The sequence below is a fragment of the Biomphalaria glabrata genome, chromosome 1, assembly GCF_947242115.1.
Source record: "Biomphalaria glabrata chromosome 1, xgBioGlab47.1, whole genome shotgun sequence".
Classification (NCBI taxonomy): Eukaryota; Metazoa; Mollusca; class Gastropoda; family Planorbidae; genus Biomphalaria; species Biomphalaria glabrata.
This window is the reverse complement of record NC_074711.1, coordinates 86,184,341-86,197,821: the sequence shown is the minus strand read 5'-3', so window position 1 is coordinate 86,197,821 and position 13,481 is coordinate 86,184,341. Positions and strand designations below refer to the sequence as shown.

Genomic DNA, 13,481 nt, shown 5'->3' with positions numbered 1-13,481 from the left:
ATGTATACAGTAATTGTGCGGTTCTTTCCCTTATATAGACTTATTATTATTATTATTATTATTATTTATTATTTATACTTTGCTTGATTGTCACGTATAATTCTGGCATTTTCCATAACTTTTAAAGACTCCTAGACAATGGCTTACAGCCAATAGAACAGTGGTTCCCAAACTTTTTCGGCCTGGGGTCATATTCCTTTCTTACACCTCTGACATAGGACACATCAACTCCAAAATTAATTTTTAAAAATCATAGTTTTGGAACTGAGCCTATGCAAACTGTTCGCAGGAGTTCCAAGGGCCAAACAGCAGTTCACGGGCCGTAGTTTGGTCATCACTGTAATAAGATATCTCTGATTCGTTTAAATAGTTGGAAATCTTTGACTCATAAGCAACTCTGACCAACGCCAGTTAAGTTAAATCAGCATATTCAGCCGCGTTGCTATGGATTTGGGGGGGGGGGGGTAGCTTGACCTTTCACATCATGACATGATATAATGTACTTAATAAATATATAAGTCTAAATTCTAATTGGTACAGTATATAAGTAAAATTAGCCAACCAAAGCTAACGAGCCCCCTCCTGCCCGAAGCTTACTGGTTTAGGCGCCAGTTGCTCGCCTTTGCCCCTTCTCCTGTCTGTGGTAACGGTTCCGCCAGGCTCAGTAACTGAACCACACGTGAAGGCCAGGAGTTGGACTGGTTGTCAGAGGCTGTTTGAGACGAGTGCCATTGGAAGCATTTTATAGGTGATGATGGGCTTAAGACCATTACCACTTCCGGCGCTAACAACCTTGCGGAAAATTAACAAAAAATAATCATTACGACTCTTTTAATGAATAATGCCATTGTTTATTGTCGAGGTAATGCACATTTGACACATATCATTTCATATCGCCTCACGTCGTGCTTTCAGTACAACATCTATAACATCGTCCAGATCAATGCTGTCTAGTATTAGTTTTGACTCCGCCTGCATATCAAAATTACATGGTAGTGGCGTACTTATTTAACATTTAATGTAAAAGAAATTAGAACATTCGTTTGTGTCCCCCCCCCCTCAAGTGGGAGCCCTGGGGAGACTTTAGAATTTGGACCCCACCTCCCCTACTCCCTACCCTACCCTAGCTACGCCACTGAACATATTTTAGGGACAATCATTTATATGTTTACATTTTTATATTTGTACATATCAAACATGCAATACTAGGAGACTTTTTAGTCTGGGAAAGGATCCGCGGCAGTCAAAGTGTCATGAGCACATACCAGCTTTCAACATCCTGCGTGTACAAGGTCAAGCTCTATCGTCCAGACAGAGTGACCATCAACAAATCCTCATAGGAACACATAAATGCTTAAATACTAAATACACATTTTTCAGGGGACACTTTTATGATGTCCTTGACCTTGGCGCTGTCCATGCCCAGGGGCTGCAATAAATGTCTTGTTCATACCACGTGGCTCTGGATAAGAGTTCGTCCGTTATCCTCTCTCTGTGTATTGTTACCACGCTTAGATTCATTTAATCGCACAAGTAGCATTTTGTCCCTTGTTCTAGACACACCATCTCATCATCATCATATGTCCCTTCACTTTTTCCGGTACGCAATACACAAATCCTCTAAGACTAACCGTTACAAAACTGTTACGCTTACCGGTATTTTGATTCAGACCTTTACAAAGCTGTTACGCTTACCGGTATTTTGATTGAGACCTTTACAAAACTGTGATGCTTACCGGTATTTTGATTCAGACCTTTACAAAACTGTGACGCTTACCGGTATTTTGATGCAGACCTTTACAAAGCTGTTACGCTTACCGGTATTTTGATGCAGACCTTTACAAAGCTGTTACGCTTACCGGTATTTTGATGCAGACCTTTACAAAACTGTTACGCTTACAGGTATTTTGATTCAGATTTCTTCTTAATATTATGTTTACAATGCCTCTATTCAAGTCACTCCTTCATGGATACGGATCTCGAGAACGGCTCTATCATTTTTTTCCTAGAAATTTGACAGTTGATGTATAAATATCGTTTGGAAAAGAATCACTAGCTCGTTGGCCACAATGAGAACTCTCGACTTGTGACCGGAACAGAATGTAATGACGAGATGTAGGTCCAAACATCAGACCAAAAAAATGTGCCAATGTAGGTGACACCCCAATAAAGGTCAAGGACTTTCGAGGATTTTTTTCCCAACGTGATCATTTGGGTTTTGGTAAGAACTGTACATTTCTGATCACTCGAGCCCTAAAGTAACTTGGGAAGTCGTTCAATGCCGAAGCAGAACAGTAAGACTTTAGAGTTTAAATGATTTCGTGTGATGCCCCCAAATGATGTCCCCCAAATGATGTCCCTAATGATGTCCCCCAAATGATGTCCCCCTAAATGATGTCCCCAAAACGATGTCCTCCAAAAGACTTCTGGACAAGGGAAAGTACATTATTGAAATTGGCCAACCGAGACCAATCGTTATAGAAGTCCTGATCACTGACCTGCAACGTCACAACCTGTAGGCTGTTTAGACCAGTAGCTCGTCGCCACGTCACAGGTCTGTAACACGTAGCAACGGCCACAAGCAAGCCATGCCAGATTATATTGAATAATGAAAGAGCGGAAAACGAAGAGAAGGCTGCCATTAAAAAAAACAACATTTTTTGGAAACACACTCATCAGCAAAAGAGGAAGATATCATATATATGTACATGTATATACACCAAGCGAGAGAGGGAGAGAGAGAGAGAGAGAGGGAGAGAGAGGGAGAGAGAGGGAGAGAGAGGGAGGGAGAGAGAAAGAGAGGGAGAGAGAGGGAGAGGTAGATAGATATAGAGAGAGAAAGAGAGAGAGGGGGAGAGAGAGGGAGAAAGAGAGAGAGAGGGGGAGAGAGGGAGAGAGAGGGAGAGAGAGGGAGAGAGAGGGAGAGAGAGGGAGAGAGAGAGAGGGAGAGAGAAAGAGAGGGAGAGAGAGGGAGAGGTAGATAGATATAGAGAGAGAAAGAGAGAGAGGGAGAGAGAGAGAGAGAGGGAGAGAGAGGGAGAGAGAGGGAGAGAGAGGGAGAGAGAGGGAGGGAGAGAGAGGGGGGAGAGAGAGAGGGAGAGAGAGAGAGGGAGAGAGAAAGAGAGGGAGAGAGAGGGAGAGGTAGATAGATATAGAGAGAGAAAGAGAGAGAGGGGGAGAGAGAGGGAGAAAGAGAGAGAGAGGGGGAGAGAGAGAGAGGGAGAGAGAAAGAGACGGAGAGAGGGAGAGAGAGGGAGACGAGAGGGAGAGATAGAGAGAGAGAGAGAGAGAGAAAGAGAGAGAGGGGGAGAAAGAGAGATGGAGAGAGAGCGGGAGATAGAGAGAGAGGGGGAGAGAGAGGAAGAGAGAGGGAGAGAGGGAGTGGGAGAGAGAAAAAGAGAGAGAGGGAGGGAGAGGGAGGGAGAGAGAAAGAGAATGTGTGCCTATCGTACTCAAGGGCAGATAATAGAATCATTGGAAGGGAGGAAAAAGGACAACTAAAAATGAAGAGCTCATGGAGGCGGTTGAGGACCTTGGATCGTTCTACATCTTTTTTATCAATAAAAGTTTTTAAAGTCTGGTGTGTGTGTGTGTCTGTGTGTGTGTGTGTGTTTGTGTTGGGGCTATAACTGTTTCAAAGTTACACCCAAACAAGAGAGAGATAATGAACTCATTATTTCTCTTTGATCTTATCTTGTATTATTGTGCTTTTTTTGTTGTTTGTTTTATCACAAGTACACTATCTCACTGCGCAGACAGACAGACAAACACACACGCTCCTGCAAACCATTTACGCAAGTAGTTTGATAACAAGAGAGCAGCCTCGCCCCAGTCTCACATCAGCGGAAATCATTCAGTGTAGTGAATTAATGTAGCGCACGCTGATAAACTAACAGCATTCATGAAAAGTAGTGTTTTTTTAAAAGGCTTCTCAAATTGCTTCGAGGACACTCGAAAATCTTCGATGTATGTACCGTCTTGAGTAACAACTAAGCAAGATTGTCCTAAATATACAAAGGTAAACGCACAGTTCTTATTCCATGTGCTAGGACGAATTCTTTTAAGAAATAAGGGCATGGAGCGGGTTGCCTGAATCAGGTAGGAAATAAATGGCTTAATAGAGTTCGCCCAGCACCCTTTCCTCCTTTTTCAGACCTTGCAGTCAGTAGCGCTACATTTTCATCAGTTTCTGTGGCCCACGGTTAACGAGGGTGTCATGAGGCCAGCCCAACTAATGTCAAATACACATTAGATCCTGAAATTAAAAATTCTAGTCTTCAGCAGGATTCGAACCCAGCCACCGCGCCTCTCTTAATACAGCATACGACTATAGTTAACACGCAACAACTAGAATGACACGTGGACACACGTGTAGGAGATATTAATCGTCTGCTTTGAAGAAACGTATCCAATTAATGTTATAAGATAAAATAAGTTATAACAATCGCGATCGACAGAGATGTGCTTTGTATGTTTACAAGTCAAATTTTTATTATTTGTGTAACATGTTATGCTAGATGTGATGTTTTAATCGTTTCATATAGTGATGTTTTAATCACTTCATCTAGTGATGTTTTAATCGCTTCATATAGTGATGTTTTAATCACTTCATCTAGTGATGTTTTAATCGCTTCATATAGTGTTGTTTTAATCGCTTCATATAGTGATGTTTCAATCACTTCATATAGTGATGTTTCAATCGCTTCATATAATGATGTTTTAATCGCTTCATCTAGTGATGTTTCAATCGCTTCATCTAGTGATGTTTCAATCGCTTCATCTAGTGATGTTTCAATCGCTTCATATAGTGATGTTTCAATCGCTTCATATAATGATGTTTTAATCGCTTCATCTAGTGATGTTTTAATCGCTTCATCTAGTGATGTTTCAATCGCTTCATCTAGTGATGTTTCAATCACTTCATATAGTGATGTTTGAATCGCTTCATTTAGTGATGTTTCAATAACTTCATACAGTGATGTTTTAATACCATGTTGTAACGTTTTAATGTAGTGGTGTTGTACAGCATTGAAAACTATTTGGAATAAAAAAAACGCTACAAAAGTTGCTATAAAATATCTTAGTTGATAATGTCATAAGCTTTATAAGATAAGGAGAATTTATAAGTTTTGACCGGATGTTATAACTGATGTCAAAAATTAAGTGAACGCCCTGTTTGTGTGGCTTAGTTATAGCAAACACAGTAGGCCCTACAGACTGATGATGAGCGCCTATGGAATGCACATCGCTGCTATAGTTTCAAAGTGAAAGCAAATCCGCCAGAGGCCTCGTACCTTGAAACAGAGGCGTCCCTCCGACTCCCTCCCGTGAGAGCAGAAAGAATGAAAACAAGTATCAGGCTTATGTGGGTATAGTTTGAAATAAGTATAGTTTGAAATAAGTATAGTTTGCAATAAGTACAGTTTGCAATAAGTATAGTTTGAAATAAGTTTAGTTTGAAATAATTATTGTTGAAATAAGTATAGTTTGAAATAAGTTTAGTTTGAATTAAGTATAGTTTGAAATAAGTATAGCTTGAAATAAGTATAGTTAGAAATAAGTATAGCTTGAAATAAGTATAGTTAGAAATAAGTATAGTTTTAAATATAGTTTTAAATATATGTTTCGGTCATTTTTTAAATGTCTCTGGTAGTCTTTTATGTTTACAGTCGCACGTTAAAATTAATTTATTTCGACTGTAGAAAGTTACCGATGATTCTCAAATATATAAATTTTTGGTAATGATTTCAAAATGATGATAATCTGGGACACGGGGTACATCTATAAATAATGTGAGATGACTTCAGTGTACTAGATATTGATTTGAGAACAATGGTTCTCAAACTATAAACAAAACACGGACTAAATTGTAGGTACATAACTTCTAGATCTCAATGGACCACTTAAAGAAGAGAGGGGGGGGGGGGAGGAAAAAGGAAAAAAAAAGATTTATATGGGCAGAGAGAAAAACAGACGCAGAGAAAGGCACAGAGAGGAGAAGAAAGAGGCAGGGAGAGAGGCACAGAGAGAAGTAGACAGAAGCAGACAAAGAGAGAGAGTGTGTGAGAGAGAAACATAGAGAGGCCCAAAGAGAAGCTGAAAGAGGCAAAGAGAGGCACTGAGAAAAGTAGAGAAGCACAAAGAGAGACATAGGAATGGAGGAAAGATTGAAGAGAAAGGTGATGTGATAGAGAAATGCTTTGAGTAAAAGGCAGAAGCAAAGAAAGAGATAATAAGCAGAAGAAGAAGAAGAAGAGAAAGAGGGAGGAAGAGAGATGGCAAGGGAGAAGTTATTGGATCAAAATCAGTTTTGACTTTCCTGTTTTTTAAAAGAATTTAATAAATTACTTTGCAGTTACAGTAAAAAAACAACAACAACGTTTTAAATAGAACATCTTTAAGGTCTGGAGTGAATGAAGAAAGTAGAAAGAAGTAAATAAAAATGTTTTCTAATATACTTACAGTCTAATCACAGTTTTTGGTATTCCTTTCGGGACAAAGTTGAGATTCCTGAAGCTACAGTCCACGAACCCTCTGGACCGACAATCACATTCTCTGGGACATTTCTCCTGGCCGAAGCCACAGGCTGGGCTGATCAACAGCAGTAGGAGAACCACCAAGGCGCCTAGCGCGCAGGCAGGGCGCCGGACAGAGTAAATATACCCAGGTGCCCATCGAGCCATTATGTGAAAGAAAGAACGCCCTTTGCTCGCGCAAGAAAAATAAATTCCCAGACGATTCCACCACTTCCAAGTAGAATTTGTAAGAAAAATCTTTGCACAAACAATTCACGAAATGAGAAGGTATCCACTGAATAATATTTTCAAGAAATTTAATTCACTTTTGGATCACAAGTAATTAAACTTTTAGAATGACACAGCACACTATCAAGCACAATTATTGTGTCAATAAAGTAGATATACACACATATTTTGTTAGTTGTTAATGCTAGATTTAAGGCGGCAATGTAATCCACAGGCAACAGCAGGATAACAGATAATCCAAGTTCGGATTACTATACGTGTGTATGTGTGTGTGTGTTTTCGAAAGAGACTACCGATACTTTTCAGACTATGTTACATTGGTAGGATATACCCTCGCCATCGTGGTCTCGAGCGTTGGTTCATGCACACTTTGTGGTAGAACAGAGCAGGCGAAAAGTAAACAAACCAAACACAGGAACAGAACATTAACACACACAGTTCTACACAATACAGTCCATGACAAACACAGGTAACACTCAATACATGTGTACATTTAGTTATACATAGAAATGGATGGCTGCCTGGTCGGAATGGCTGCCTGGTCGCGTGATATGCGCTCTGGACTGTTGTCTCACTCACCGCCGTCCTGCAAAAGGTAAATGTAATAATCTTCAATTCTGGAGGAACATCCAAAATCACCCAAAACATGCAAAACAAAGAGAAACTGTTTCTTGTGGCACACAGGCTGTCTATTAGGCGTCTAAGCATTGCGCGGGGCCCGGGGCGAGTGTCTTTCCTAGCAGTGCGCGGGGCCCTGGGCGAGTGTCTTCCCTAGCAGTGCGCTGGGCCCTGGGCGAGTGTCTTCCCTAGCAGTGCGCGGGGCCCGGGGCGAGTGTCTTCCCTAGCAGTGCGCTGGGCCCTGGGCGAGTGTCTTCCCTAGCAGTGCGCGGGGCCCGGGGCGAGTGTCTTCCCTAGCAGTGCGCGGGGCCCGGGGCGAGTGTCTTCCCTAGCAGTGCGCGGGGCCCGGGGCGAGTGTCTTCCCTAGCAGTGCGCTGGGCCATGGGCGAGTGTCATATTAAGGCCAGGAATAGTTGAACGAAGGGCTGACGGTGACGAAAGATTCTCCTTATCTCGGGGCCTGAGGTGGTTGCCCCCCCCCCCCACTCGCCACTCCTTAGGACCACCTCTGGCTGCCTGGCCGATTGGTATTTGCTTCGGACTATCGTCACAGTGGTCCAAGATCAAACAGCTCACGCCTGTCTTTCAATACCGCCATGCAGAAGTTAAATCTTCATCTCGGAATGAGGGTCTGAAACGGACACATCACGCTGGCACTTCTTATTACATTTGCTATGAATAGGTTGTAGACATGGAACGGGTTGCCTGAGTCAGCCAGGAAACCAATTACTTATCAGAGTTTAAGCTTTTAATTAACATGCGCGACTAGATAGACACGTGTATACGTGTAGGAAGTAATTATCTTCTGCTAAGAAGGAAAGTATCTTATAAGAATATAAGATAAGGAGTCAATCGCTATACTGTTTTCATTCTGAAGCGACTTCAACGGCCTCCACAGCATTTATTATGTACTAATAAGCACGCATTATTATTTTTTTTTATGAAGAGACGCCACAAGATGATCGTGTAGCCTATGAAAACTCTATAATGGCCAAAAGACCAAGGACCGACAACCTGAAGGGGGGACTGCCGTAAGAGTGAATGAAAAGTTTATGTCAATTTGGCTCGTTGTCTGGTTCAAGCAGCAACTCTTTGTTTTGGGCGTGTGTGTGTGTGTGCGTGCACGCGTGTGTGTAGACACAATGCTTTCAGTGGCGAACCGTGGCGCCCTTGGTGAGATCTAAATTTGGCGCCGCCATTCCCCCCTTTCCCCCCCCCCCTCTTAAATCTGCGCGACAACAATATCGTCGGACATGTTTATTCACCGAATGAAAGTTTCATTTCGGAGAGATGGTGGTGTTCTGGAAAGGGGGGGGGGCTATTGTTGACAATGCCTCTAGATGATGGACAACCCCCCCCCCTTTCCCTCCCGTTCGTTCACCATGTATCGTCTAAAGACTAACTTCTGTTAACTTTTGAGGATAGTTGAATAGCATTTTAAAAAAGAACATTTTGAGGCACATTTCGAGGCTCCACTGTAGAAAACAAGACTCCACTGTAGAGAAAGGCTCCACTGAAGAGTAGAACCCTACTGTAGAGATAGCCCTACTGTAGAAAGCGACCGCACTGTAAAGAGCGACCCCACTGTACAGAAAGACTCCAGAGAAAGACTCCACTGGTCACAATGACTCAAATGTAGCGAAAAAGCCTATGTAGATAAAGACCCAACCGTAGAGAAAGACTCCATTTAAGAGAAGCAAGCTGCCAATCATTACGGCATAAAAAAATATTAAATATAAATTAGGTCACCTCAAATCAAGATAGTAACCAACAGTAAAATATACCGCAATAAAAATGTGTAAATAGTATGTAGGGATAGTTATTTTGTTTAGTCTTTCAAAAGTTACATTATTAAGGAATTAATTGTTATCTTATCTTATATGTTACAGACGTTACTTCAAAAAAAGATGATTACGTCCTACGCGTCATGCATATTAACCAATGACCTAGACTCCGCCAAGTCACTGGTTTTTCTGGCTAGCTCATAAAATTAAAACTCAGAATCGGTTTCCAAATGGGTTCAGTCAGGTAAAAAGCCAAGTCTCCATATTTTCAGCGTGACTATCAGAAGCTCTGAACTACAAACTGTCAACAACTCAAAACTTAGCTCCGTCCAGACCAGAAGAGACGTGTGTGCGTGTGTGTGTGTGTGTCGAAAAGTTGCCGATTTTATTGTATTGTTAGGCTGACTGAAGGCGATACTTAAGGGTACGGAGATTTATTAACTCTTTCTCTCCGTAATTATTTACCACATTCTGGTGGTATCAACGCTGCTAGCGTCAGTTAGGAGAGATAGAGTTAATATTATAATTTTTACATTGTTAATATTCCAATGTATTCAATGAACTGGTTGCTACGAACATGTGGTTCCGTGAGCACATGACCTAACTGATTTGAATAATCAAATTGTTTTGTTTTGTTAAGAGTCAATCTGTCATTCAATGCCTCAAGGAAAAAGCTTTTTTCCTTTAGTTAAGTGTTTGTGGAAATTCAATAGCCAACAAGATATACTCCAATATATTTGACTCATCTATATACTAAATGCAATTTTTTCTGTTAAAACAAAAGTAACGATTTCTTTTAAATTTTAGTTCCTTAGTTAAGTGATAAAAATATAGTTTTTTTTTTTAGAAAAGAATATACCGATAAACATCAACATTAGGAAATTATGCAGAAAACCGAACACCCTTAATTATAAAGTCTCCATTATTGTTTTTATATTAATAGTAAATAGTTTTAACTCTTTCACTCTTATCCAAGGTTGACTTGACCCATTAAATTAATTTATGGTTTTATAAACTTTACTTTGTGTTATATAAAAAGAGCATGCATTCGTCTATAAATATATACCTAATATAACATTTCCTGAAAACGAACACAAAAGTTATTGAGGTTTAATCATAACAGGGTGGTGAAACACAAATGAGCAAATTCCATCGGAACGTTGAAAATAATTACGGAGAGAAAGAGTTAAAAATGTTGAATTTTTAAGATATAAGATTTTGATCTAATAACTGGATTTTAAAAAAAACCTGTTGTATATAGAATTTTAAAAAATTAAACGTTTCTCTTACAGGAAACAAAAACAAAATATAATAATAGCCGCTGCAGTAGAACTTTGAAAGATCTAAATTATTATGATATCGGACCCAATATCTTTTCTAGCATTTGCGATCTAAACGGGACGGACGGACCTGGGGAGGTCAGGAGCGCTAAATCATGTTTTGAATAACATAATTAAACAAGAATTGATGGAGTTTTGCCATTTTTACTTAGCAAAATTATAGCCTTTAAAATATGATATAGCCTTCCATTGTACATATAGCCTACTCTATTCGTGTGAACTTCATAATTTTAAACCCATTTATGTGTATAACGGCCTCTAGGTTTAAACCAAGGCAAGAATGGACAAAAGTCATTGTCGATTTCAGATAAGAGCTTAATGGTCAAACTGAAAAAACAATGTAGAGGCTATCAGATAAATGGACATTGGTCACATGAATTCTGGTGTAAACTTCGTAAAGCCTTTTGATGTCTGAAAACGGACTGTCGGCTCCGTAAATCAAGGCAACAGGGATAAGCAGAGTTTAGATCTAGCTCGCTCTACGACTCAGAACAAGCAAGGTCGTGAACAAGCATTTTGATATACGGTACGAAACGTGACAGACAGACAGACAGACAGTCTGATTGAAAACAGAATTTATTTTTCGAAAGTGTATCTCTTAGGCTGAGAGAAGTGTTCCTAATCGAGAAGACGTTCAATGAATTAGACCCACAGCCCTTAGACGCATTGATATTACGAAAAACCAAAGAAATCACAAGAGACGGGCTGAAACAAAGCGTACAAAGGACAAAACAAAGTATAACACAAACAAAAACAAAGTATAGCATGGACAAAAACAAAGTATAATACAAACAAAGTATAACACAAACAAAAACAAAGTATAACACAATTAAAAACAAAGTATAACACAAACAAAAACAAAATATAACACAAACAAAAACAAAGTATAGCTTGGACAAAAACAAAGTATATCACGGATATAAATATTTTAAGTCTTATTATATACCTAGATCAAGATGCTAGCAGTGAAGATATAGCCTACCTATAATACAGACTGAGATGTATTACCATTTTTTTATATAACATGTTGTATCTAGAATAATCTTATGGACTTACTATAAATTGAATAGTGTCACACTGAACATTTTAACCAAACTCCATTGAAATTTAGACCATTAGTTAAAAAACAAAATATCCATTGCTTTGTTTAACTGAAAAAACAAACTACCGCGGTTAATATTAAACCAGAGACACACACACGAAATAGCCGAGATTCATATAATGGAAGCTTGCAGCACTATTCCTTTGGTGGAACAACCACAATATAAATCCAAGAGAACTATCACAGATCTAGTAGACTATATATCCACTTCAGAAAATTTTAAATAACTATGATAGTCCACAAGTCCGGCCCCCTCTCTTCTTTCTCTCTCTCTCTCTCGCTTCGGTCCCTCCGCTAAGCAACAATCAAAACGAAAGCGGCCGTCCATAGACATTTTTTTTTTACACACTGGGAGAAGAGAGTGAGAGAGAATGATACGCTTAGAGTTCGCTCCCTTTTTAACACCACAACACAACGCTTGCCGTGGAGAGGTTTCTTCCCCTTTCCTATGTCTTGACTAGGATTTTGATAAAAGAAAATGAATTATGAAAAATTCTCAAAGCGGAATAGAAGTGACCCGTTTTAATACTAGATCTACAACTTGTTAAGGTGCACAGAAGATCCTATTTCATATCACCAATAAATATAAAAGTGGTCAAACGATAGAGCGTTGACCGTAATCCTATTAATTAATTACGCCCAATATAATAATGACAGAAAGAAGGGTGAAAGTGCGACGCCGCCTGGTGATATATATTCCCAACCTGTGATCGCAGCTGTGTTTCAAGGATTGGCCTCCTTAGACACATAATAAGTTGCAAAGGGAATAGACCATCTCTCGAGACGCAAAATGCAGCAGATAAAATAATAATAATAAAGCTTGTCTTCGAGTCCAAAGACAAATGTGGAATGTAGTATTTCCAAAGGCTACGCAGCCCCAGCTGTGACCTACATATTTTGCCACACCCAAAGCAAGCATAACCATTGTCCGCCGGTGGTCGATAAAGATTTTCTTTTCGACGTCCGCGTCTGTCCTCGGCAGTGGATTTTCTTTTGGTCTCAAATGTGTATCCCGCGGCCTCCAGCTGTCTCGTTCTGAAGCCGCATGCAACCGACTGCTCTCTTCTATGTCAGCTAAGGCAAGTTGGCGCCTTAGCTGGTCTTTAAAGCGTTTCCGTGGGTTACCTCTGTTACATCGACCACCCTTAAGCTCACCTAAAAAGGACTGCTTTTGGCATACGTTCGTCCCCCATTTGGGATACGTGCCATGCCCAGCGAAACTGTCGGAACATAAGAAGTCCCTCTATAATTTGATAATTTCCAAAAAGCATTTTACATGTTTGTATTTACAAAAATATCTGGTGTTGATTTTTGGTCGGAACAATGGATAAATAGCGCAGTGGCGTACGGGACACTGTCCCATAGTTGCATACTCTGCCCAGTTACGGCCAAATTCTGATGCCCGACGCTGACACTGCGGGGAGTCAGAGAAGCCGGTGGTAGACGTCTTGCGAGAGTCTCTGCAGCCACCAGAGCTTCGGGAAGACGTATCTGTAAAGTGTAAGGTCATTAAAACTCTATGGAAGCTATGAAGCACTACGCCAAACAGCACTACGCCAAACAGCACTACGCCAAACAGCACTACGCCAAACAGCACTACGCCAAACAGCACTACGCCAAACAGCACTACGCCAAACAGCACTAAGCCAAACAGCACTAAGCCAAACAGCACTACGCCAAACAGCACTACGCCAAACAGCACTAAGCCAAACAGCACTAAGCCAAACAGCACTACGCCAAACAGCCCCTCGCCTAACCAGGGAATAACGGGAGACCTAGGTCTCTCTGCCTTGACACCAATTGGAGTTCATCTCAGGTCCTTTTATGGACAGACTTTATTCTTATAAACGTATATGAGACCAGAGGTGGTCTT

General features: G+C 40.5%; 1 protein-coding gene across 5 annotated transcripts in view; it reads right to left on the bottom strand.

The window, feature by feature from the left end:
* LOC106054273 (slit homolog 2 protein-like) overlaps positions 1 to 11,949 on the bottom strand; it is a 184,536-nt gene extending 172,587 nt beyond the window's left edge. For 3 of the 5 annotated variants that reach the window (XM_056018312.1, XM_056018316.1, XM_056018315.1), the window contains exons 1-2: positions 11,563 to 11,949; positions 6,463 to 7,132 (exon numbers count right to left, since the gene is read on the bottom strand). In XM_056018312.1, the coding sequence (XP_055874287.1) occupies positions 6,463 to 6,683 (221 nt within the window). In that variant the 5' untranslated portion in view covers positions 6,684 to 7,132; positions 11,563 to 11,949. Of the gene's footprint in view, positions 1 to 6,462; positions 7,133 to 11,452 lie in introns of all 5 variants that reach the window. The other 2 variants (XM_056018313.1, XM_056018314.1) reach the window with 2 other exon arrangements.
* Between the last annotated feature and the right edge of the window lie 1,532 nt (positions 11,950 to 13,481).